This window comes from Cryptosporidium parvum, chromosome 1 (genome assembly GCF_000165345.1).
Source record: "Cryptosporidium parvum Iowa II chromosome 1, whole genome shotgun sequence".
NCBI classification, from domain to species: Eukaryota; Apicomplexa; class Conoidasida; order Eucoccidiorida; family Cryptosporidiidae; genus Cryptosporidium; species Cryptosporidium parvum.
Genome location: NC_006980.1, coordinates 650,643 through 677,497, shown reverse-complemented (window position 1 = coordinate 677,497; position 26,855 = coordinate 650,643). Strand labels below are relative to the sequence as shown.

At 30.5% G+C, this 26,855-nt stretch overlaps 9 protein-coding genes and 1 non-coding gene across 10 annotated transcripts; 6 read left to right on the top strand and 4 right to left on the bottom strand.

Moving 5' to 3' along the window:
- Position 1: 1 nt before the first annotated feature.
- Positions 2-1,834, bottom strand: cgd1_3100 (hypothetical protein; the record flags this gene model as incomplete). The annotated part of the gene is made up of 1 exon (XM_628126.1): positions 2-1,834. The coding sequence occupies one exon, from the start codon at positions 1,832-1,834 to the stop codon at positions 2-4; it is 1,833 nt and encodes a 610-aa protein (XP_628126.1).
- A 333-nt stretch (positions 1,835-2,167) lies between these two features.
- cgd1_3095 lies at positions 2,168-2,238 on the top strand (the record flags this gene model as incomplete). Its single annotated transcript has 1 exon — positions 2,168-2,238. It is a non-coding gene; the product is annotated as a tRNA-Gly (tRNA).
- Positions 2,239-2,500: 262 nt separating this feature from the next.
- cgd1_3090 (very low complexity hypothetical protein, possible unreal ORF) lies at positions 2,501-3,727 on the top strand (the record flags this gene model as incomplete). Its single annotated transcript, XM_628125.1, has 1 exon — positions 2,501-3,727. One exon carries the CDS (start codon positions 2,501-2,503, stop codon positions 3,725-3,727), a length of 1,227 nt encoding a protein of 408 aa, XP_628125.1.
- A 47-nt stretch (positions 3,728-3,774) lies between these two features.
- Positions 3,775-4,767, top strand: cgd1_3080 (splicing factor U2AF like SnRNP auxilary factor large subunit, RRM domain; the record flags this gene model as incomplete). Its single annotated transcript, XM_628124.1, has 1 exon — positions 3,775-4,767. A coding segment is annotated over one exon (993 nt), but the record flags the coding sequence as incomplete, so codon positions are not given.
- Positions 4,768-4,975: 208 nt separating this feature from the next.
- On the bottom strand, positions 4,976-16,315 carry cgd1_3070 (multidomain protein with a conserved eukaryotic domain also present in the human DRIM protein at N- terminus and an archaeal-bacterial domain at C-terminus; the record flags this gene model as incomplete). Its single annotated transcript, XM_628123.1, has 1 exon — positions 4,976-16,315. The coding sequence occupies one exon, from the start codon at positions 16,313-16,315 to the stop codon at positions 4,976-4,978; it is 11,340 nt and encodes a 3,779-aa protein (XP_628123.1).
- A 573-nt stretch (positions 16,316-16,888) lies between these two features.
- On the top strand, positions 16,889-17,962 carry cgd1_3060 (oligosaccharide deacetylase domain; the record flags this gene model as incomplete). The annotated part of the gene is made up of 1 exon (XM_628122.1): positions 16,889-17,962. The coding sequence occupies one exon, from the start codon at positions 16,889-16,891 to the stop codon at positions 17,960-17,962; it is 1,074 nt and encodes a 357-aa protein (XP_628122.1).
- Positions 17,963-18,072: 110 nt separating this feature from the next.
- cgd1_3050 (cation diffusion facilitator like membrane protein transporter, 6x transmembrane domains) lies at positions 18,073-19,452 on the bottom strand (the record flags this gene model as incomplete). The annotated part of the gene is made up of 1 exon (XM_628121.1): positions 18,073-19,452. One exon carries the CDS (start codon positions 19,450-19,452, stop codon positions 18,073-18,075), a length of 1,380 nt encoding a protein of 459 aa, XP_628121.1.
- Positions 19,453-20,332: 880 nt separating this feature from the next.
- On the top strand, positions 20,333-21,085 carry cgd1_3040 (triosephosphate isomerase; the record flags this gene model as incomplete). The annotated part of the gene is made up of 1 exon (XM_628120.1): positions 20,333-21,085. One exon carries the CDS (start codon positions 20,333-20,335, stop codon positions 21,083-21,085), a length of 753 nt encoding a protein of 250 aa, XP_628120.1.
- Positions 21,086-23,065: 1,980 nt separating this feature from the next.
- On the top strand, positions 23,066-25,528 carry cgd1_3030 (hypothetical protein containing WD40 repeats fused to a RING finger; the record flags this gene model as incomplete). Its single annotated transcript, XM_628119.1, has 1 exon — positions 23,066-25,528. One exon carries the CDS (start codon positions 23,066-23,068, stop codon positions 25,526-25,528), a length of 2,463 nt encoding a protein of 820 aa, XP_628119.1.
- Positions 25,529-25,645: 117 nt separating this feature from the next.
- On the bottom strand, positions 25,646-26,755 carry cgd1_3020 (fructose-1,6-bisphosphate aldolase; the record flags this gene model as incomplete). Its single annotated transcript, XM_628118.1, has 1 exon — positions 25,646-26,755. A coding segment is annotated over one exon (1,110 nt), but the record flags the coding sequence as incomplete, so codon positions are not given.
- Positions 26,756-26,855: the final 100 nt, after the last annotated feature.

Genomic DNA, 26,855 nt, shown 5'->3' with positions numbered 1-26,855 from the left:
TTTATTTGAATTTATGGATAGCTACAAGGCCTCCGAAATAAGCAATAGCAACATAAGGTTGGTCTATTAATTTGGGATAATTAAATAGGTCAACGGAAGTTATACATTGAACTTCAAGAAAGTCAACAGCATTCAAGTTATTATTTTCATGATTCCATATGATCTTAATAGATCCTTGTTTCATTCTATTTACCCTTTGGTTATAATTATTCGTGATTAATTCCTTCATAGAATTAAACAACTTTAAATTATTGACTGCCTCTAATTCATTATCTAAGTTATTATTTACATCGTGGGGATCATTGTATTCGATAGAAGATAACTCATTGTTCATTTCAACATTATTATCATCAGCTACCTCGTCAATATGAATTGGTTCATTTTCATTTAAATTTGTTACCAAAGCCTTGATCAAAATCGTTTCTTGGAAAGACTTGGATTCAAATTCAAAGCAAGGTCCAATAATTGTTGATCCATCATTGAATCCAAATATTGCATGATGAAGAAATGAACTACATGTCCAGGATCTGGAACCCAAAATAGGAGAAATTTGTTCTTCCTCATATTTTGAATATTTTTTCTTCTTATTGTATGCCTCAATAGTGAATTGGGTATAATCGCCTGTCTCAACTGACAAAACTATGGCTCCAATTCCATGAGAAAGGTAGATATTATTAACAAATCTACTCCAAATAATACATGTTATTGGTCTATTTGGTAATTCAAATTCCTTGATTAAATTATTACTGCTTCTTCTAATATCAACAATTGAGATTTTTCCATTGTAATCACAAACGGCGATCAAACTTGAGGAGTAAATGGGACACCAAGAAGCTGAAAGGAGTGGAATATTTTGGGATACTAAGATAATTTGTTCTGAAGGATTTAGAAGCACCAAGTTTTGTTTAGAATTAGATTCTGCTTCAAAAGTCCATACTAATAAGATCCCTTCAACAGTAGTTCCAACAATTCTTAAGTATTCTGCTTCAACATCTGGAATACGAATAGAAGCAGAACAAATTGTGTAATATGGATTTGAATATTTCCAAACAACCAAATCATCAATATTGAATCGATTTAATATCATATTATTAAGCAAAGGAATAGAAAGTAAATATGCAACTCCATCTCCTAGAACACAAAAAAGGAGTCCAGCTGATCCTTTTTCTGGTTTCTCACTTTGGGGAATCCATTCAAGAAATCTGCAAAACTGACCATTATGATAAATCTCAAAAACTTGTTGAGGTAATAAAGAGTTATCAGCCTCATTTTCTGGATTTTGAAAAGGAATACTCCAAATTTGGATTATTCCTTTGTCATTATATCTTTTGTTTATTTGAGAAATGGGGGATTCATGTGAATGAATACCTATGGCAAGAAAAATCTTATTTATTGAATGAGATGGAGGACTAAATGCCATTTTCCAAACATGGCCATTGGTAAAGAAAAGAAATGGCATAAAATCTGACTTTGTTTTTATTCCTGAATTCACATTTAGTACCATTTCTTCCAAATCATTATTGAATGAAACTTTGATCGAATTATCAGAAGTGGATGTAGAGTTTAAGGTATCTTCATTCAAAAAATCACTCTGACAATCCATTATGGATGAAGATTTATTCAAAGTGTACCAACTACTGAAATTATTGTTCAACTTAAAAATTTGCTTTATCTCACTGAAGTTTTTATTTGATAATTCTCTTTTATATATTGGGAAAAAACTAAAGTTATCAATCTCCGAAAGAGCTTCAATACAGTCAATTAGAGAAGGCTTTGGCTGGTTTTTTTTAGGTCTTCCTCTTCTTCCAAGACATACATTATTGTTCTTATTCATTCTTAAACTAACCTATGAAAATTCACTTTTTGAGTAATATAAACAAATACACATTTCCACATTAATTTATTGGATTTTGTTCTCCAAATAAATTATCAAAATCAAGAATTTAATACAAATAAGGTAAAAATTACAACCTTTTTTCAAATACTAATTATTTTATTCAATTATATTTTCTCCTTGCTCTAAATATATTTTTTTTTATTTTTATTTTACCTCCCCTAATTTCCCACTAATTATTTATCGTTATCACAACAATCTTCACTCTACACTTTATACTCCTTAAAAACCTAATACAATATTAATTATCTCATTCGACAAAATGTCACGTGAGCACTAATGGTCTAGTGGTATGATGAAACGTTGCCATCGTTTCGACCGGGGTTCGATTCCCCGTTAGTGCACTTTTTCTATATTTTTTTTTAATATGCCCAAATATTTTTGAGCGTGGTAAAAATTAATAGCAAGCATTGGAATTATTGTTATTTTTTATTTAAATGATATGGAAAGAGGCTGAAATTAAAGTTTCTTGAAATTAATTAATTAAGAGAATAAGTCCAATTGTACCATCCATATATACTTAAGTGGTAAGCATCATCAAATTTTTTCTCCAAGATTTTTTTCCTTCAATTTCTTAAAGCTTGAAAAGATTAAGTTAGAATTGAAATGAGCAGCAGAGATCATCGAAGAAGAGGGGAATCTTCCTTCAAAGGAGGAGGTTTTAATTCTTCTAAAGCATCTAGATCAAGCTCAAACTCTTCCTATGATAGAAGAAGATATTCTTCAGCCAAAACGAACACAAGGCAAAAATTTAAGTCAAGTTCAAGATCAATGTCAAAATCTAGCTCAGAAAATAGGTATCGATCTGAATCTATGTCACTATCAAATTCAAGATCGAATTCAAGGTCATGTCCAAGGGCAGGGTCAAGACAAGTTCAAAGAAAATCAATAGAAAGAGGAAGGTCTAAAGAAAGAGTAAAAAGAAACTATGAATCCAGTCCGGAAGAATTTAACGATGGCTATTATCATCGTCATCATTATAACCACCAACGCCAAGATGAGAGAGACTTTTCTCACTCGAGAAGATCACAAAAGTTAAGATCCGTTTCAAGCTCTGGAGACAGAATAGAGAATAGAGGAAGAGCTCATGAAAGATCCGAATTTAAATACCTTAGAAGTAATGTTAAAAATCATTCTAGAATTACCACAACTCAAAGGGTTGGTGATGAAGATTATGAGTTAAATAATATTACAACTTATTCTCACTCTAAATCTGTCCCTGGACCCATAAATTCAAGTAGAAGTACTAGTAGAAGTAGAAGTCCAAGTATTAAAACGAATAAAAGCGAAAATAAAAATGATGGAAGAAATAAAATTAGAGACAAAGTTAGGCAAAGAGATAGAGATTTTGATAAAGAATGTAACAGAAGCAAAAGTAGAAGTGTCTCAAGATCTAGGCATTCTTCAAGATCAAAGCATATATCTGAGTCTCAAAATAAATACAAATCCAAATCCAACCCCAGAACCAGATCATATTCTTGTTCTGATGAGGAATATATCTCTAATTCGAATACAAAAACTTCTCGAAATAGATCACAATATTACAGAAATGAGAATTACTATGACCAAGGCTACGATAATGATTATGCTATTAACAAAAACAGTGAATATGGAAATAGACCAAGTCATGGATACAACTATGATCATGGAAATAGTCACTACAACGACTATGAAAGAGATAGTTATAATCATGGAGACAGAAATTGGAATAATATCAGATATTTAAATAGGTACCGAGACAGACATGAAAATTATGTTAATAGATCATTTTCTGAAGAAAGAGAAAGATCTAGAGAGAGGGAAAGAAGAAGAAGAAGAATGCAAGCAAAGTAAGTTTGTTTTTTTTTTATTAATTCATTATTGAATATTTTAACATTTAAACCTTTCTTTTTAGATGTATTAAAAAGGCTGGAGGATTTCAAAAACTTGCTCAAAGCGAAGGTAAAGAGCCCACTCCCGTCTTCTATGATGGATTCCAATGGGTAGCAAAAACTGGAAGTACAGCATCAATGGATCCAGCTACAATGAATAATACAAGAAGGTTTAGAAGGCTTTATTTTGGTAATCTACCTATAAATCTAGGTCTTACTGAATCAAGCTTTCAACAAATTGTCTGGCAGGAAATGGCATTGAGAGGATTATGTTTAAATCCCAATGAAAATCCTATATTGTGTGTTTGGTTTGCTCAAAAAAAAGGTAATTATGGTTTTGTTGAATTTAGAACTGTAGAAGAAACTGAAAAAGCTCTTCAATTAGATGGTTTTGCTTGTATGGGATCCAAAATTAAAGTCTCTAGACCAAATGACTATTCTCAAGCACTACAATCATCATCTTCTTCAACAGCAGTTGGAGGATCGGGAACAAATATTCAATCACCTTACAATTCAGTATTAAATCCTATTAATAATTTGAATTCCCATACAACCATAAATGGAGCAATTACCAAAGATAATGCTTTTTATTTAGGACAAGAAACTGCATTACAACTACTATTCACTCTAGAAGATACTTATTCTTTAGGTACACGTAATTTGGATTCAAAAGTTCTAAGAATTACAAATGTTTTAGATCCTTGCCAAATTCAAGATCCTGAAGAGTGTCGAGAAATTAAAAGAGATTTCTGTGATGGAATTCAGTATAAAGATTCAATTATATCCTCTAGGATTATCACAATTGACGATATATCTAGATTATGTCAAGAACTTGCTGAGAAAGATATTCAATTGGAACCAGCTGATATCCTTTTGGAGTTTGATTCTAATACAAATCTTCAATTAAGTGTTTCTGCAATGTCTATTGCAAATTATAATAATAAGATTCCAAAGATGAATTTATTTGATGAAGATTTCTATCATAATCATCTGAAGGGATGAAAAGACATTTCAAATTTGTTAATTTCTCAAAATAATAAATTAATTAGAAAACTTAACTAAAGCTTATTAAAATCCAACTAAAAAAGTCTTTTTTCTAACTTGATCTTTAATTTTTATTCTTTTTGAATTATTTACGATACCTATTTATATAACAAATAATATTATTATTCCATCATCATTTTTGTGATCTTTCTTCAAATTGAATAATTCAAACCCTATTTAACTTTCTATTCTCAATCTTTACTTTTAACTTCCTCTTTTTGTTTTCTCTAATCCTTTCTCTCATTGCTTTCTTTCTCTTGAAAGCTATTTCTGGATTTCTAACAGTATCTAATCTTAATTTTGTCTTTCTTTCCATTCTACTTGATATTACACTCTTTCTAGCATCTGAAAGACAATCTAACAAAATGTTTGCTTTTCCAATATCATTAAAGACTTTGTCCCATCTTTCAACTGCTCTTTGAGCAAATAAACAAGTCTGACCTATAATTTGATATACTCCAAACTTTTGTATATCTTGAACCCATTCAAAATTTGTTATATTATATATAGGGAATCCTTTTTCTGTGAAATCTTGTTTTTTAAGCATTGTAGAACTTTGATATAGAGCTCTTGTTGCATGCTTGAGTGAACCTATGACAATAGAATTCTCCCAATTAAAGCTTGAATCATTAATAACTAATGGTAATAATCCTATCATATCATAAAGAGATTTTAATGTTAAAAGTAGTCTTGTTCTGAAATTCCCTGGTCTAGTAGAATAGAATCTACTACAACATGAAATTCTATCAATTAACCACCAATAAGCTTCAATTCTTATTGTAGATTTCTTTTCTAATACTAATGTAGAATTATCTATACTTAAAACCTCATCAAAATCCTCTTCTTTTAAAGTATTATTCTTAATCTTCTTATTTTGATTCTTATCTTGATAAGAATCAGTAGATTCTGGAATTTGATTAAGAAGAAAATCATCCAATGCATCCTCAACATCATCCTTGTAGTCATTTCCTCCTGTAGAAATTGAAGATTTTAGAGTTTTTGAAGATGAAAATAATGAAAATGAGTCTCCTCCTCCTGATGATTCATCATCTTCTTCTTCTTCATTATCTTCTGAATTATCTCCTTTATCAATAATTAACCAATCATCTTCCTGAACTTCATTTTCTTTTGAAATCTTAATTTTCTTAAATCCTTTCTTTGTTTCAACATTATTATAAAGAGATGAAGCTAATTGACAATTCAAATCATTTCCATTATTTCCTGATGATAATGACATTTCTTCTTCTTTATCAATTTCTGAAAGTTTCTTTGAAGGATTCCAATCATCTTTAAGGAAATTAGATAAAAGAATTAAATGTTGAATACAAGCTAAAACTTTTGGAGCAAGCCATGGAGCAAATTCAAGAATTGAATTGAATTGCAAAGGAATTATTCTACTAAATAGATTAGTAAATATCTTGGGATTTAAAGTGAAATCCAATAGAAAATACTTTTCTAACTTGTTTGAACGAGATTTAACAACAATACCAGCAAGACATTGCTTAAGTAAATTAGTCACTAATCTGTATAAAGAAGACTTAACCCAAAGATGTCCACTTTCCAATCCTCTTTTATTCTTATGATCAATAATCATTATATTCCAAAGCTTAGACCAAATCTTTCTATTTTCAATCTTTTCTTTAGAAAACCAAGTCAAATTAATAGATTCAAAAATTTCAAATTCTCCTTGTAGAAACAAGTTTAAGAGATTAATTGTCTCATATTCCAATCTATATATAATATTATTATTAGTATTATTATTACCGGTACCTTGATTAATTTCGTCTTCTTTATCTTGGTTTTCCAGATCAATAACTGAAAGAATTGAAATAAGTTGATTTAGTTCAGAAAAGATTAGGATCTCAAAATCTCCAAGCTCTTTAAAAGAAATAACTTCTCCTTTAGATATGAAGAATTCTAAAATATACTCTATTAAAATAACAAGACCACATTTAATATTTAAGTTACTTGTAAGAGTACCAAGAGCATTGAAAACTAGAGTAATTAAATTCATTCTTGCTTGATTATCGTTTTTATACATTGAAAGAATATCAAAAACTATATCTTTTATCATTATTCTTGGTTTACTTTCTGTCTCAGTAGAAAGAGCTAAAGTTAAACCAGTTAGGAACATTATATTATAAGATTCGATCATAAGTCTTATAGGGAATCGAGTAATTAAAGTATGAATTGCTGTTAGTAAGGCTTGTCTTCCTTCTGATGTAGGATAATCTGGTAAATTCCCAAGTAAAACTGAAATTCTTTGTCTTTGTGATTTCTCTGACATTGGATAATATAATAGAAGATCTACATAGATATTACATCCCATAGCTACAATTTTTGGTTCCATACCACTATATTGAACAATTAAAGGAAGAACTGAATCAACAAGTGAATAAAGAGAACCCAAAGAATCACTAGATACAGTTACTTGATCTTTTCCATATAATATAATTTGTCTCAAAAGTTGAAGAGATGTAATTCTAAGCCTATTATCATTAATTGTAATATGTAGTTGTTTAAGTATATTCGTGTAGAATAAAGTAGTTTTCTTCATACTATGATCAAAAAACAGTCCATTAAACCATTCAACAGATTTTGGTCTGATTAATAAAGCTACAAAAAGTTTCATAGAAGATGAAATTAATTCAGCCATACCATTAGAAGTGTTTAAAGAATTAACTCCAGATCTCTCCATAATACTTAGAGCAGTTTTTGAAATAAGTGATCCTAAATGATCAATTTCTAGAATACCAAGATTTCTGGTAGATTCCATAGATTCAATAAATAAAACTCGGATTAAACATTTACATGAAAATGATGCTAATTCACTGGATTCATTTGCAAAATTGATAGTAACAAGAGGTAAAAGATGATCAAGAAGGAGATTGATTGAAAAATATTGTAGATTTCTATCTTCAGAAACTAACTCTGGTAAGTTAACATTATTAACAACTTTGAGTAATTGGTTCAATAAATATAAACAAGAGCTACTTAATACAACTGATTTAACTTTACTTTCAAATCCTTTTTGACGTTTAATAACTTGATGTGTACCTCTTCCAGTGGAAGCTCCTGGTTGTATTTTATAATACCTCTCTTTTCTTTCCATTCGATCAATTTTTGGTGCTTTAGTATTTGATAAAATAGATTGATTATAAGTTCCAGTCTTAATAGATTCTATTAAATTGAGAGGATCTTGGAATAAATTTAAGATCTTTTTATCAAGAGATGAAATTAATATACGGATATCATAATTTTTGATCATACTTCTATCAATAACTACTCCTTTTGCTAAATTATATATAGAGAATTTGAGTTTAGTATTTTGTCCAAAATTTTCATTGTTGATAAATCCAATACAAAATTGAAAATGAAGATTCTTTAACCAATATAAATATTTCTGGCTGAAAGAATCAGAAATAATACTGGCCTCTTCTCTATTTCCAAGTTTTCCACTTAATAAATCTTCTAAGAATCCAAATAATTTCTCAGCTCCTTGGAGAGAAACAAATTTTGATATGATTCTAATAATTTGAGGAGATCTAACATATTTTCCTTCATCAACAGATCCTGTCATTGGAGTATCAATAGTTTCTAATGATGTAGTTCTTTTATCAGGATCAGCAATTCTATTAAGTTCTTCAATAACCATTTTACCAAGTATTGGAATACAATCATCAAATAATATAGGATTTGACTCGTTTTTATTTAAATTATGGAGAGAAATGGAGATTTCATGAAGTATTGAATGTACAGTAAAGATTAAAACAGGAAGTTGATACCCTGTTGTAAGTATACTGGACATTTGAGTAAATATCCAAGGTAAATATTGTACTCCCAGAGTCTTACTAATAGATTTTAAGGATGATCTGGAGCTGCGTCTAATTTCTCTATCTTTTGATTTAAGTGCCATGATCAATTGTGTAATAAGTCTTGGAAGTTCTGAATGGAATTGTTTTGAAGGTAAACATCTTAGAACTCTAATAATGATTAATACAATGTCAGATCTGATTAGTCCATGTTGTTGAGAGGAAGATTTTGAAACTCCACTCTTTTGCTTAAGTTGTGGATTAATGATTTGACTTTGTTCATTCTTTGAATCTATTTTATAGCTTCTATCAACCATAATTGACCTCAAGAGAGGTAAAAGCTTTTGCTTGATACTTGTCTGCATTTCATTGAGTTGTTCTTCTAGGTTATTTCCTGGATTTTGAGCTCTGACTTGATTTTGGTCTTGGTTATGGTTTTGATCTTGGTTCTGGTTCTGGTTCTGGTTCTGGTTCTGGTTCTGATCCTGGTCCTGATCCTGATCCTGGTCCTGGTCCTGATCCTGATCCTGATCCTGTTCTTGGCCGTTAACTGAAGAAACCTTGTGTTGCAAATCACTGATGTCCAAAATATTGCTGGTAACTAGTTCATTAATTTGAAAATCAAATGAATTCAATAAAGAACAAATCGCCTTAATTATGTATGTCTTTCTTTGTGGAAATAATCTTAGTAATTTTATTAGGTACCCCGTTAAATCAATACAAAATCTCCAGTCAAAAAATAAAGCAAAAGCTTCAATAGATCTCAAAGAATTGTCTCCCAAACTTAAACTATAAGTTTCTTTACCTGAACCCTTCTGAAGAAGTGCATCCAAAGCTAAAGGAATTCCTATAGTTTTAATAGTGTAAACATTAACAGGGATTTGAATTTTATACTTTCCCAAGTACATAATGTCATTTTCAATATTATCCATTTTATCTTTTCCAAATTTCTCAAAAGAGAACTTGGAAAGCCTTCCAAAGAAGTTCAAAGATCTAGCTCTTCTATGTTTTTGTATATGTGTCAATTCTTCAAATAATCTTACTTGCTCATTATCTTCAATTGTTGTATAAGTAATAATAGGAAACAAGCTTAAATGGAACTTTTCTATTAAAAGATCTCTAGAAATACTCATCTTTACACTGAATTGGTCTAATAATGGAGTAAAATTCTCAATAATCACGTCAAGTAATTGTAAAATATTCCTCTTGATTAACAAATCCTGAGAATATCTAATCACTTCCTCTTGATAAGGTATCACAAGGTTTAAAAGTATATTCAATATATATCCAATCATTACATCTTTTTCTTTATCATTTCTATTTATTTCTAAATTATCCAAAATAACTGTTTTGATTGAATTACACCAAGAAAGAATCAATTTTTTAATAAATCTTGAACTTAAGCTTGAAATTGAAAAATCTACACCTTCATTTCCTCCAATCAAATATAATTGTTGAGAAATTAAGGAATATAAAAGCCTTAGATCTTTATTCAATATCTTAATACAAGTATCTAATTCCAATATTACTTCTAAATCCTTTAATATATCCAATTGTAAATCAATATTTCCAGATGAATCTAATACTCTTTTTTTCTTACTTGGTTTATTTAACCCATAAATAGCTAAAGGTATCAAAATATTCAAATTACTAGTAATTTCTGGACTTAAACCTATCACATCTTTATGTTTAACCAAAATAGAATTAATAGTAAATCCTTCAAAGTTTAATAACTCTTCTTTTTGTAAATCATTAACTTTTCTATTCGAATTATTACAATATTCATCCATTGAATCTAAAATCAAGTTAAAGTGGCCTCCTTTTCCTGATAAAGATAACTCAGAAAATAAAAAGATCTCAGAAATTGTACTTCTAAGCTTTAAATTTGAAGTCTTTAAAAGTAAATAACTCATAATATCAGAAATTAAAATCAAAAATGAAAAATTGAAACTATTCATATCTCCATTTATCAATTCTTGATTGTTTATTATTATCAAAGAACCAATTCTATCTATTAACTTATCTTTACAAAATTTATCATCTTGTGTCTCATCCTTTTCATTATCTTTTCTAATATGTATATTTAGATCCAAAATCCTTAACATATTTAAAATTAAGTTAAAAATATTCCAATTAAAACTAGTTATACTCTCATTCTTTGAATGTACCTTACTTATTGTAGAAAGTAAAAGTAATAAAATGATTTTAATAATACTCAAATGCTCATCTTTTCTATTGTTTTTATAATGATCATCCAATTTTTCTATATTCATCAAATCTTGTGAAGATCTCTTATTGATTTCCACAAATGCTAGAATTTTCAATAAAATTAACTCCTTGAATGTAATTATTTCTTGTCTACTATTTGTTTTCTTCATATTTCTTGTAAGCATAACCTTTTGAAGGGATTCTATAATATTTGGAATACAATTAGATACTAATTCTAAACCTTTTTTGGAAATAATTATAGAATTTAAAGTAGATTCAATATTAGATTGATGACTAGATATAGAAATAATATCTCCTTCTTCCTCTTCTTGGCATATAGAAAAGTCCTTAATTATTAAATTAGTATTATTATAATCACTCAACATTAAATTATTCCTTTTCAATGTTTCTTGTAATAAAATAGATCTTTCCTGACCTCCCAATAAAACATTCAAGTACATATTTATTATAGTAGAAATAACAAACTCTGATCCTGTATTAAATCTTTCACTTGATACTCCTTTTGTTACTCCATTTCTAATTCCAGATAAGATATTTTCTTTTGAAAATAATATACTAAAATCCAACAATACTTTAGGAAATAAATAAGTATAGAAATCCAAAAGAGTTTCTTCTTTTGATAAATTTATCATAAAACTCATAATTGAAGAAATATGAAGATTTGATAAAGATTTCAAATTATTCTCAAAACTTGATAATAATAAGGGAGAAATAGGAGATATCAAATACTTGAAACAGGTTGAAAATTCAGAATAATTATTTAATATACTTGAAATTGAAATAAATATTTGTTTACAAGTCATTCGAACTCTATTGATTGCAATTTTTCTTTGTGTATCTTCTTTTTCTTCATCCTCTTCCAATATAAGATCATGATCATTTTGAAGCTTTAAAGATACTTGTTGTATATCTTTTTCATATTCCAAGCTGTTATTAGCTATCTTCATGATATTATGGTTTAAATATAAAATATTTATAAGAATGATTAATATTACATGAATATGATCTTTAATAGTATGAGACATAAAATTGAGTAAATGGTCCAAATAAGATAAGAATCTTAAAACAATCTTATATTGAGAAGTGTATAAGTTAATATGTTTCATTGAGATTTTAATTTTGTTAGAATATGAGCTTCGAATATTTTGATCTTCTTTATATGAAGATAAAGTGATACCTTCATTATTATATACAAATCCAAAATCTTCAGGTATCTTTTCTTTTTCTTGAAAATGAGATTGACTCCATGTCCAGAATTTAGATACTTGATTTATATTATCATGACAAATAATGGTATTAAGGAAAAAGGACTTATAATAACCTTTTAATTCAACTTCAGGAATCTCTGATAAAATTATTGAGGAAATTGATTTAAGAGTATTAACCAATTCTAAATCTTTTGAATAATTTATTTCAAAATCATTATTTTGATTTGAAATACATGAATCATTTAAAGATAATTTAACATTGACAAGAGGATCAATAATTACAGAAAGAAGTAAACTCATTTCTTCTTTGGGAAGCTCAGAAAGATAAGAAATAATGACTTTTCTTTTTGAAGAAGATGATAAAGCCTTATTACCTTTTTTTGAAACTCTGACAATATTATTAGATTTTTTAGGTCCCTCTTTATCTTTTCCAAGCTTTGATAAAAGTATCCTGATTACTATTGGAATAACTCTACTTCTATCTTCCCTTTTAATAATATCCTCCTTTTCAATTGATAAAGAAAATGATAATAGATTACTTCTTAGGCTTTGAACCTGTCCATCTTTAGAAGAACCTGAAATTAATCCTTGAAACATAGATTTGTAATTTATCAAAATTTCAGATTCTTTACCATGATCACAAATCACATTAATTAAGCTCATCTGAATCTCAATATGGTTAATATATAAAAGGCTTGGAACACATTCTATAAGGAATTTATTCAAAAGTAATTCTAAGATAGCAGGTTGATGTGATGAAATTGATCCTTTTTGGTTAGATAAAACATTTTCTAGTACATAAATGAAATGATTGATTCTTTGTATTTGACCTTTTCTGGAAAATAAATCAAAAATTTGAACTTTGTTATTGGAACAAAATTCTTGTATAGTATCTTCATCTTTAATAAGTACAAATTGTTCTTGGTTTCCGTCTAACTCAAATGCAATTTGTAATAACCAATATAATAATTGTGCTTGATAGTACACTAAATTTGGATATTTCTCAAAGTCTAAGAACTTGATTTGAGCTAAAAGCTTACAACACCACTCTATTAGTGTAAATTCATCTGTATATGATATTCCTCCTTCATCTGGAGTTTTTGGTTCCATACCAATTCTATATGTATTATAGTAAATCTGGTTAAATATAGTAGAAAGAATAGTTTCTATTAGGAAATTAGATTCAAAGCTCTCTTCTCCTTCATTTTCTTGTATTGACTTAACTAACTTAATAAGAATATCAGTATAAGGCTTCCAAATTAAGCTAAACTTAAGATATAATTGTGAGATAATACTTCTGGTTGCTAATTTGATAAGAAATTTATCAGAATCCGATGATAATGTTTTTAGTTTCAGTTGTAAATAGTCACAAATCTGTTGAATTTGCCTAATTTTGGTCCTCTCATTCTCTATATTAGCTTCACAATCTTCCAAATTAACTATCATTCTTACTCCTTGAATTAAATCAGATAGACTGCTTTGAATAGAATTTTGTTTAGAAAGGAAGTTAAACAAAAGGATACTGGTTTTCTTTCTAACTTCATAAACAGGATTTATTATCCAATAAAGTGAAATAATCTCCAAATTACTCATTAGTTCTGGATTATTTAATTCATTGGAATCTTGAGATTTTTCCAAGCTGGATTTAAACAGAATATCCACGATTGTGATAATCTCTAAATCATATTCCAACGGGATAGTAGAAATACTTGAAATGGAATCTTTCAACATACTTGAGGATGAAAGAACATTCAAATTCATCCAGAATTTTATTTTGGTAGTCATTTCTATCAAAGTAATTTGATTCATATCTAATCTTGAGAATACTAGGCAAAACAACTTGAATACTTGAATATATTCTAAAGTTTCAAAAGTATCTAAAATTCTCAAATCACTGTCAAGTTTTAATTTAAATAGTTTTGTATATATTACAAGCAAACTAGATTTAAGGTCTTGAAGAAGGCTGGTATCTAGATTTGAACTGAAAATGTATTGGTTTTCTAAACAGAAATAGCCAAGTAATTCTAATATTATGTAAAGATTACATAGTTCCAAGTCTTGTTTAGCAATAACATATTTGCAATTTCTTAAAATTAAGATAGATAAGTCAGAATTATTCAAATATAGACTTTTAGTACCAAATGAATCATCTTGGGCGATAAACTTGGAGATATTAGATAATATTTTAAGACTTAGTTCATAATTAGAGTTATTGGATTTGAGAAAATCTTCCAAAAGGAATTTTTGGTACTCTAAAATAATATTCATAAAACTTTCAAGTTCATTATAAAAGTGGTTTTTATCATTAAATATTGGAAGAATGTTTAAGGCTGAGTTCATTACCAATATAATTAAGTTAGATCTATTTTCGACTTGTTTAGTATCTTTACAGATTTCAAGTATTGATTTAAGCCAAATCCAAGGATAAGAGTTTAAAGATCCTTTATTAGAAGCAACAAAAGTTAAAGATGAGACAGTAGATGAAAGAATCTTAATGAATGAATTACTTTGTGATAATTTAAAGTCAGAATAAGCCAAAGCATGTATACAACTGGAATCATGGAGAATGGTTCCATCCATAGTAATTTTTGATACAAAGTCCATATAAGACACAATAAGCTGGGAAAATAATAGAGACCACTCAGTTTGAGACTGATTAATTTCAGTATAAAATTTTTCAAATATTCCATTTTTTATATTAGCTAAAATAAAATGTAAAATAATAATACCAAAGTTGAATCTGAACCTCTTTTTCTTATAAGCAGAAGACTCCGAACGAAGATTTGTAGTATTAGCCTGATAATGACAAGTATTCGTAATCATTTGAATACATGTAATTAAATTAAGAGTTATATACTCGATATTAAGATCAGAATTAGAACGAGATTTGGAAGAATTAGGAAAAGAAGAGTCCAAAATTTCTAAGTAAATGGATAATAAAGTACTTAGAATTTCTTGAAGACTTTCCACGTTACCGGTATCTGATGTATGATCATTGATTTGATTAAGAATATCTTTCAGAATGAGGTTAAGAGAAGTAAATGATTTTCTGAAGTCAAAATTACAAGAACTCTTAAAGTTATAATTTCGAACATTTTCTGCATCATTAATGGAAGTTAGAAAGCTTGAAATAATTTCTTGATCTTCTTGAAAGGATTGATTTTGATTGAATAAGTATTTAGGCTCAATTTGGAGTCCAAATCCAAGATGTCTATATAAGTATCTAAGGACAAGATTCCCTTGATTTGAGATACATCCATTAATTGAAAATACGACATTAACAATTACTTCAGATAACCATTTATTCAAAAAGTCAGTCTTTGTGGAAACATGATTATATTCATTGAATAAAAATTGGAAGATAATATCCAAAGACTTAATAATATCCTGTTCTTTGCTCTTTTTAAGAGCATATGCAATTGATTCAGATGAGAAATGTCTAATTACGGAGCTACTGTGGTATATCCATTTCCTGTAAATAGAGAGATAATTAGTTAAATCTTTTAAAATATAGCTCGAAAGATAAAAGAATATAGTACTAGTACAAGAAAATACTGACTGAATAACTTTTTCATTATATAATCCAACTCCTCCTTTACCAGTAATAGATACCTCATTAAATGGAGTTTCTAAACGAACAGATAGAGCCTCGAATATTTTTGGAAGCATAGGAAAAAGTTCTAGGCGTGTGTCTTTAGCTAATGCACCAATTAGAAAAGAAATAGCTTCAGCAGTTTCAGGATATTCACATTCGTTAATTCTATGTGTGAGTTCCTTAATAATAAACTCCAAGTGTTGAATAATGTGAACAAGAGAGTGTCTATATGGCTTCAAAATTCTAACCAAATCGACAAATTCTGAATATCTGACAGTTCCCTCCCAGTATTTTAGGCTATCTCCGAAAGCAGTCTTAGAAAGTTGTTCTTTTACTTGCTGTTCAAGAGCAATTTCTGAGTAATTCTCTACCTCAGACTCAGAACTATCCATTTTGTGATCTTGAAAATTGTCTTCAGAATACCACTTATCTTCCTCAACATTTTCTGAGCTGAAATTCCAAATTTCATCCTCTCCAACCTTTAACTCAATGGAAGAAAGTCGATTAATGTAACTTTCAAATTTAAACCGATTACTCTTCATTCCTTTAATCTTCACTTTAAAGTCAGAAGCAATAGTCTCTGACTCGGTTTCAGTTTCAGTTTCAACCTCAGCTTCAGCCTTGGCCTCAACATCAACTTGCAATTTTGACTTGCTTTTCATCTCTTAAGAGTTTCACTCCAAATTCCAAAACTCAAAGTCACAGGTCAGTATTTTGCACTCATCTAATGAAAAATAATTCAAAATACTCCTTTCTTTTCTTTCTCGGAGTTCTTATAAATCTTTTTTTATTCGAATTTATTTGTATCTCTTAATGTCAGCAAAAAACTGAGCGCCAACTTTTGGCGGTTAATCTTGGTGACGAGTATTTTGAAAAAACATTAATTAAATTTGAATAATAAAAATAAAATGGGGAAACGGAGAAAGAAGAAGAAGTTAAGCATCTTAAGGTTTTTGATGACCGATGGAAATGCCTATCAATCTGATTTATCAGACGATTCTGATATAGTTGGGAAGGATGCCTTTGAAAATGCTGCAATCAATAGTTTGGTTAGTGGGTTAGGAGATGATGAATTGGGTAAGTTTTCAAGAGAAAAAAAATTGGGGTTATTCTGGAACTTCTGGTTGAAGAGTAATTGAATTCCCCTTTTAATCTATTTATGTATTCCTTATTTTATTAATATTTTTTTAGGTCCTCAAGAAGTGATAAATAGAAGAAATTCACAATTATATATAATGAACACGATTTCATCCAGTAAGAGCAAGACGGGAAATATGTTCAGCAAAACAGCTTGGGAGGCCTTGAATAAATCTGGTACTAGATGGGCAATTCGAACTTTTTTACGATTTGGTAGGTCGTCTTTTATCTCAAGATCCATGATGAATAGTTTTGGTACTTACTTAATGGATGCTATTTGGTGGTTTGAAACTGAACAGCCGATTGTAGCTCTCACAATAGATGATGTTCCCGGTTTGGATCCAGAAACTAATGAGAATATTCTTACTTTACTTGCAGATTATAATATTAAATGCACTTTTTTTGTAACAGAAAGGAATGCAAAATATATCAAAAATGCTGACCATTTTTTAAAAAGATGTATATCTGAAGGACATGAATTAGGAAACCACTTAGCAAAGGACATTCCTGCTCATAAGCTCCCAATTTCAGTATTTACCAAACATTTGTTAGAGTGTGAGCATTTAATTAGTAAATATTGTCCAGAACATATTTCCAGTAATTCATATATTATTCCTCCAATGTACATGAATGGTAAAAAAAGCTCTTCAGGAAGCCAAACTTCAACTTCAGAAATGACATTATCACCATCCTCTTCTTCTTCCTCATCCTCATCCTCATCCTCATCCTCATCCTCTATGATTACATCAACTTCTGCTTCAACAATTTTAAAAACCCAACAAACTTTAAGTGATCTTCCAGAAGTTTTTTATAATGATGGAACTCGAAATGAACAATTGAGAACATATAAGTGGTTTAGGCCACCATTTGGGAGACTTACAAAACAGCAATACGAACTGGTAGTATCTAGGGGATATAACGTTGTAATGTGTGATGTATACCCAAATGATGTTTCATTTCAGGGATTTCCCCAATTTCTTGCCCAGTTTTGTACCAGTAATGCTTCTCCTGGTTCAATTGTTTGCTTACATATACCTTCCAATAGTTTCAGATCAGCTAACATTGAAGTTTTAAAGCTAATGCTTCCAGAATTATCCACTAAATTTAAATGTGTAACTCTATCTCAATTGGCAGAACAAGTATACAGAGAACATAGTTCCGATAATTTATAGAATGTTTACTGAAATAATAACCTAATAATTTTCTAGTATTACTTATCGGAGTTAATTGTTAAGCACAATTTAAAGTTAATATTAATATTATATTCTAAATTAATAAAGAACTAAGCAGAATAGTCAACGGGATGAATTATTTGGTGAATTTCACTTTTATTTTGGTTATTAGAGCCAACTAAACATTTTTGATGATGTATTGTTTCACAAGTGGCTTTATTTGGAGAATAGTCAATTTGAATGGTGGTGTGAAATATTCCATATTTTTTTTGACAGAGATCCGTTGCATATCTTAATGTAAATCTAGCATTATCTTCTGATGCTACGACAATATGACAAGATAATGCAGGAACTCCAACAGATACAGACCAAACATGTAGATCGTGAACTTCAAGCACTGAAGAAAGCTTGAGAAAGTCGTTTTGAATGGATTCACAATCAATTCCTATAGGGGTCCCTTCCATTAGAACATTGGCGGAATCTTTTAGGATTTTGATGGTTGTTGCGAGGACAAAGAAGGAGAATAGAATAGTACATAGAGGATCGGCGATTGTCCATGCTGGATTGTACAAAATAAGTAATCCAGCAATCATTACTCCGATGTTCTGTAAAATATCCCCTAAAACATGGATATAAGCAGACTTAAGCGCTAAGCTTTCTTGTTCAGAGGAATGTTTACTTGTATAGTGATTACTACTATGGAGATGAGAATAGTCATTTTGACGTCCTGAACACTCTTTTAAACCAGAATTGACTCTTCTTATAACTGGAGAGTTCATTAAATTAGTATAATTATTAAGTTCATGATCTAAATCTTTAGTTCTCATTTGGCTTCTATGGTGGTATTCAAGTAAAGTAGTGTTAATTCCTCCGATTTGTTCTTGATTTTCTGCTAGTTGTTGATCTTTGCAATACAGTGAATCATCCTGAAAATGAGTTTGAGCTTGCTTACAGTCGTGTTCATGCATATGTTCATGTGAATGATTGTGTTGACTACAATCTACTCCAATTGAACCTATTCCATGATTGTGAACAGATAACACAAAGCTAATAAATAAGTTGGACAAAGTACCAAAAATAGCGGTAATAAACATAGAAAACCCATCCACATTCACAGGATATAACATTCTCTGAATAGCCTCATAGACAAGCATGATTGTCATAAACCATATTAGTAGAATGCTTAACAAAGCCCCTAATATTTCAGCTCTGTTATAACCAAATGACATTGTGTTTGTGGCCTTTCTTTTGGAAAGGTGGATACCAAGCAGAGAAATGAAATAGCTACATATATCTGAAATGAGGTGAGATGCATCTGATATTAGTGCTAGTGAGTTTGATAATATACCCACAACAACCTCTATCAATGTAAAGACTAGACAGAAAAAGATTGCATATATTAACCTCTTCTGAACACTCTCTGTGCTTGCAAATATTTTAAATCCATTCCCATTAAGTAATGGCTTTTCCAGACCTGAGTCTTTCATCATGGGTATAATTTAATTCCCTCTTCTTTTTATTTACTTTGCTTTTTAATGGCATTTACGAGAATTTGGCGCCAAACAATATTGAATCTATATCTTTATGTCAAATAATAATGATAGAATGGAGTTATAACAAAGGAGTTACTTGGGGGAAAAACTGGTGAATGTAAAAGAGTACAGTGAATTATTATTAATTTTTCGGGGACTATGACAATGTTTTGAGGGTGAATGTTTAATTAGATGTGTAGATAGAAAGAAGTTTATATTTGAAGTTTAGTTAAGAAGGATAGGGGGTAATAATGGTGGCGAGTAACAGAGCTGGGGTAAAAAAGAAGTATAAATAACGAAAATAGAAGACTGTTGTGTGCTAAATATTTAAGCTTTATTAAGAGTTTGCAAGAATAGTTTTTTTTTGCATCGATCTTACATAACTATATTGTTCCAGATAGTCCTAAGGGAACTTATTAAAACTATCGAGGATAAAAGGGTTGAATATAATAATGAAATAAGATAATTCATGTTGAGTTTATCACCTTTGTATCAACCATAGTAAATTCTTTTAAAGCTTAAAATATTAAAATTGAAAAGTGGCGGGCTTTATTCAGCATGTTTACATGCCTAATTTTTTGGTCATAGTATGTTAAACTGAGAGATCTAAAAAGGCGCCTATTTAAAGATATTATGTGGGCTCGAGACCAGTACAAAAATATAAGAGGTATTGAATTTCAAATTGAAGAATAATATAGGGCGGATATTTAGGAATTAAATTAGGTATATTGTAAGTTATATGTGAGATTGGTAAAAATTGTAATTTTTAAAATCTCAGATAAAAAGAAATTAGTACAAGTAACTTAACATTGTTCAAGTATTAATAACTTCAGATAGAATGTCTAGAAAGTACTTTGTGGGTGGTAACTTCAAGTGCAATGGCACAAAAGAATCTCTAAAGACTCTGATTGATTCTTTCAAACAAGTGGAATCAAGTAATTCAGAGGTTTACGTATTCCCAACTTCACTACATATTTCATTGGTCAAAGAGTTTTTCGGTAATGATCATCCAGGAGTATTCAAGATTGGATCACAGAACATTTCTTGTACTGGAAACGGAGCATTTACGGGAGAAGTTTCTTGTGAAATGCTTAAAGATATGGATGTTGATTGTTCTTTAGTAGGCCATTCTGAAAGAAGACAATACTATTCAGAAACTGATCAAATCGTAAATAATAAGGTAAAGAAGGGTTTGGAGAATGGCCTGAAGATTGTTCTTTGTATTGGAGAGTCATTAAGTGAGAGAGAAACAGGAAAGACCAATGATGTCATACAGAAGCAGTTAACGGAAGCTTTAAAGGATGTGAGTGATTTGTCTAACTTAGTAATAGCTTACGAGCCAATTTGGGCTATCGGAACAGGAGTAGTAGCAACACCTGGGCAAGCTCAAGAGGCTCATGCATTTATTAGAGAATATGTTACAAGGATGTATAATCCCCAGGTATCTTCCAATTTAAGAATAATTTATGGAGGATCGGTCACTCCTGATAATTGTAATGAATTAATCAAATGCGCCGATATTGATGGTTTCCTTGTTGGAGGAGCTTCATTGAAGCCAACATTTGCGAAAATCATTGAATCTGCACAGTAAGAGAGGAGAAATAATTTAGTTGTCTTTTTGATTTTCATTTGAGCTTATCATCCTAGCTAACTTATTTTCAGTATCTTGACAAGCAAGCTCTAATTGGTCAATAATTTGCTTATCCATTTCCAATCTACTAGTCCTTGAGGCTGCCATTTCCGTCAGAAAGTGATTCATTGTGTCGTCTAATAGTCTTTCAAATAAAGACAATATTTTGATTATTACATTAAAATCTTAGTAAACTCTAAAACTTACTGTTTCATGCTTTGGACAGAGTATTCCCTTCTGTTAGATTCTTCTTGAATGGATTTTAATATATTCTCCGATTCTATTGTTATTGTTAAAGGAGGAAAATAATTAGAGTAAATTTGTCCAAATAATTAATCAAGAAATAGATAGTATTTACATGAAAATGGATTTAGAATTGCTACATCCATATATTACAAATAAACATTATACCAACGAAATACCATCTTCATATTATTAGTTGTAAACTTACCATTTGCAAGTTCTTTTTTAAATGATGTAAGAATATTCTTTCTAGATGAAGAAGAGTTTGGGAAGGACAAATTTTAAGTTCAAGAATAAAGTATATCATAAGTAATTCTGATTTGAATGCTAACAAACCAGTTGGGAAAATTAACTTACCTTCTCTTCCTTAAATATTCAACTTTTTGAGTTAAGTCATTTAATGAACTTGAAATCTTCTCGAATTGATCTTCTCTTCGAATATCTATTTCTGATGATTTGTTGAATTCTAAAGTTTCCATCCTGTGTAAATGGTCCTTAATTTTGTTTTCAATTAAAGTATCAGATTCATTTCTAATTTCCCGTAATTCCAAAATTTGGTTTGATATTTTCAACTCGACTTCTCTCAACTTTTTTTCTTTTATAGATTTTATTTCTTGAATATCATTTTGTTCCTTGTTTATAAGCTTTGAAAGCTCCTTGATTTCTGAGCTTAAGTCCTAATTATTATGTATATTTTATAATATCTTGGAAAAAATAAATTAGCACTTACTTTTAAACGAGATTCATGGTACCTTTTTATACTGTAATACTTATCTTCAAGAGAGTTGATTTTATGCCCAATAGCTTCAGAGTTAATCTATTATGGTATATTTAAAGTTTAATTAAATTTCAATTTCAAATAATTTACCATGTTAATTTGGAATTAAGTTAACTTACAATGGCAGACTTTCCAATTTCAATTGAAGCAGTTTCTGAGCTCATTAAATTAGGCTTTCAGGATTTCACTAAATTAAGTATTTACAATTCAAATAGAAATCCAGTTATTGATATAACATATTTCAATGTGTGTGGGAATATTAATATTTAATTATTTTGCCGGCATTATTTTGGTTAATTGTGATAATTATGAATAAATGCAAATAATCTGTTTAAAGAAAATAATTACACAAAAATTCCAAAATTAAATAAAGTTATAATTACTACTAGGTGTAGTGGTATGTTCCCATAGGGCTGTTTAAATCTTATAAAAGAAAACAATATTCGGTAGATTTAGGTTAAATATAATCATAAATCCACCAGATTAATAAATTTGGGACTAGTTCAGAAAGGAAGTATTATTTTAGGAAGGATGTATCAAGCTTGAGAAAAATTCTCCATATCAAGCTATTCTGTTGCTTCCAAAGGCATAATGGGGGGCATGCACAGCAGAGAAATTGATTAAAACAGTCAAGAATACGAAGAGAAACTATTTCTGAATATTACAATGTTCCTTAATAAGGAGAAGGAAAATTCCGACCAAAATCAATCGGGAAACAAAGTTTCTTTGAGATTTCGCTGCGTGGAAAGATTATGAAATAATTTCCACATAAATTTTATTTGGCATTTTTTTTTACGAAAATACGAGGATAAATTAAATATGGCGGGAATTCAGAAGTATATTAAAGCTGACAAACGGGAAAAGTGAGGAATAAATGAGAAAAAAGTAATAGTCCCGCAAAATGACAACAAAGTGAATTAATGGAATATGATCAAGGTGGAACTAATAGCGAACATGCAGTCCACTGCATTAAGCAACTCTCTGCAATTCCAAGTAGTCTTTCGATCTGCCATTGGGCAAAGTCTTCAGAGATCTTAAGTCAAAGGCTTGATGGAGAGTTTTTGGAAGAAGGAGAAAATGACTCAGGGATGAGTAACTTGGAACCAATGCTAAATCGTGTTGCAGTTGGAGGGAGATCTCTTTTACAACTTAGTACTGTAAACTTTGACCGTATTTCAAGCTTTTACAATATCTCCAGAACTAATTTGGTAGATATTGGGTGGTCTAGAGGTTCTCACACTCTTCTAGGTTTGACTTTGAGCGGTTCTGCAAATATTTATGTAGGACTCAAAGGCAGACATTGGCAAATGTCATCGAGATTTAGGTCTCATAATGTTGCAGGTTGCTGTTTGGAATGGCTGGGCGATTCCTCTAACTTGTTTGCATTAGGCTTTCAAAATGGGGAAATTAAATTAGTGGATGGTGAAGCGCTTAGAGAATGTTCCGGGATTAATATTAGTTCTTCTGAAGAGCAGTGTACTCCAATTTGGTCAGCTTGCGTAACTTCGTCCCCAATTCGAGATATGCAATCAAGGAATCTTGGATCTGATGGGATATGGGCAAATAATGAGCTTCTTCTAGCTTTTGACGATGGTACTATTTCCCACTTAGACTTTAGAGCAAAGTTCTCACAGTGCAACAGAACTCAAACTCTCTCTAAAGGTCTGAGTTGTATTCGTTGGAACCCACATGATAATAATGTATTTTCTACTGGTTGTAGAAACGGAGTTCAAATATGGGATATACGTAAAATGGACGGAATTACCTCAATAACAAGCATTAAATCTCAGTTTGTTGTAGGAAAGGCAAGGTGGAGACCAGGATTTCCTTCACAAATTGCATTCTGTTGTTCAGCTATTGACTCTGCAATCTACGTTTATGACCTGCTGGATCCCATTCGGCCTATTCGAAGGTTTTCTAGACATACTGATGTAGTTAGAGACTTTGATTGGCTTGAATCTGATGCTATTATGAGCTGTGGAGCTGATAAGAAACTTATTCTATCTGTATGGGAGGATGCAGCAAAACCAAATAGGAAGATTAAAACATCTTCTTGTCTTTATACTCCGAATTTCCACGATTCTATTGAAGCTTCCCAAAGAGTAGTTTTCAATATATCACACGAGTTCTTTAGGAAAACCGTTAAGAAAAACTTTGAAATTTACAATAATCCAGTTTCTGGAGAAACTTCCAATTCAAATACAGAACTCAAAAAACAAAATAGTGATTTCAAGTCCAAAGTAAGGGAACTCATGGATAAATCTGACTCAATTTTCAAATTTTGTAGTGAAAGAAATGAGCTATTCAAGTATTCTCTTTATTCAGTCACAGGATTTCTCCCTGACATTGGTCTTGTTCAGTTTCCTGGAGACCTTGCATCAATATTAGATCCAAGGTGTGAGCTGGAAAGGAGGCTCCATATACATGAACTCAATAATAGGAAATCTGATTGGATAAGGATAATTCACAGACTTGGTGTTTTTGGACTGACTCCAAGCTGGAGTTCAATCTTCTCAAGCTTAGGCTCTACCAAGGTTCACAATTGGAAAGTCAAATGGGGACCACGCATTATTGTATATAAGGACAAAAGTATCTCCGAACTGAATGGGATGGTTTATATCTCTTCAGGCAGAGGAGAAGACCCAAGAAGTTTTTTATTTAATAGAGATAGTTTGAAGAAATTGACTTTAGAAGAAAAGGTGGAGTGTATTTTTGAATTCTTTCTCGAAGTTTTTGGCATTAAGATACTTCAGGAACAAAGATATATGTATATAATTAAGAAAAAATGCTCTTTAAATGAAACTATTGAAGCTATTTCGAATGAACTAAATCTCCAATCCAACATGAACAATGTTGTAATTTGTCTTTTAATTGTAAATAACTTATTACCTTGCATAACACCTCCAGATTCACCAATCTTAAAATCCACTATTTTGTTGCAGTTAAAGTTGACTCTAAGCTTAATTAGTCTCCTTAGAAAACTTGGACTTTTTTGTCTCTCTTCACAACTGATTAAGTCTAGCCAAATAAAGAAAATAAGAAATCTAGGGAGGGAAAATATATCAGAATCAAACTTTTATTGTGGAAGTATTATACAAGGAAATGAAAAGGACTCTTTTTTCGAGTCAAAATCTTATTGTGAAAGACAAATAAAGTCAGAAAAAGCTCTACTAGATAAGAACTTCCAGCCAAGAACAGATCTCCATTCATGTTTGAAGTGTAATTCAAGCAAAAATATTTGTGTGGTTTGCAGTGAACCAGTTCTAGGACTCTGGGTTGGATGTCCTTGCTGTAGACATGGAGGACATCCAAAACATATAAAGGAGTGGTTCCTTTCAAATTCAATCTGTCCTTCTGGATGCGGCCACTTATGCCTATATTAGAGAGATATATTATATAAATAGATAATTAGACTAGATTAGATTTTAAGAATAATATTTTTACTAGTAAAACCAAATAAAGTAAAGTTTATCGACCTAAGATACTAAATGAAGATGCATCTAGTAAACATAAGACTTGACGAATAATCCTTCAGAAGCAGCAGAACCACCAACACCACCCTTGTAGACTCCCAATTGAGCCTCTGAGTTTGCCTTGGCTCTCTCTAAAAGTGCCTTCTGAGCAGCTGGAACATTGGATGCATCTCCTTTCCATGCCTTCAAAACTGAAGCTTGCAAGGCACGACCATATGAGAAGGACAAGAATAAAGGGCAATCCTTGATCTTGTTCATTTCACATAAGTTAAGTGATGCTTCTTCCTCAGATTGACCACCTGAGAGGAACATAACTCCTGCCATTGCTGATGGAATAGTTCTTTTTAAAGTTCTAACGGTATAAAAAGCAACTTCTTGAGAAGATGCTCTTTTTGGGCAGTCAGAACCTGGGGTAACCATATTTGGCTTCAATAGTGAACCTTCCAATAATACGCGGTGGAGATGAAGAGCTTTAACAACTTCGGCCAAAACCTTTTCTGTAACCTTGGCACAAAACTCGATATCATGTGATCCATCAGATAATATTTCTGGCTCTACAATTGGAACAAGACCGTTTTCTTGGCAGATTGCAGCATATCTAGCCAATGTATGAGCAGTTTCAGAAATTGAAAGGCAGCTTGGCTTTCCCTTAGCCTGGTCAATAGTGAGAACTGCTCTCCATTTTGCAAAACGAGCTCCAGCATCGTAGTACTTCTTGCATCTGGCTCCTAATCCATCCAAACCAGTCGTGGAAGTTTCACCGTCAGTAAGTGGTAAGGTAGTCAAACCCATATCAACCTTGATTCCTGGTAAGATTCCTTGCTTTTTTAATAAGTCGGTCATCTTCTCACCACTTGCTGTACTTTGGAAAAGAGTTTCTTCGTATAGGATAACTCCAGAAATGTATTGATTCAAACCTTCAGTTTTAAAAAGCAATTCTCTATAAGCTGCTCTGTTTGCTTCAGTATTCTCAATTCCAACTTGATCAAATCTTTTCTTAATTGTACCAGTGGATTCATCTGCTGCCAATATACCCTTTCCTGGGCTTGCGATCTTCCTTGCATTTTCTGCTAATTCCTTTGCTCTTTCTTGACAGATTGACATTTTTTTCTTTTGAAACAAATAAAATGAGATTTTTCACCAATTTCTACTTTATCAAATTTTTTTAACAAAATTTATTTGCGATTCTAACAAGTACAAATTTTGTGCTGTTTCTCCCTTTTTCCTTTAAATCTGA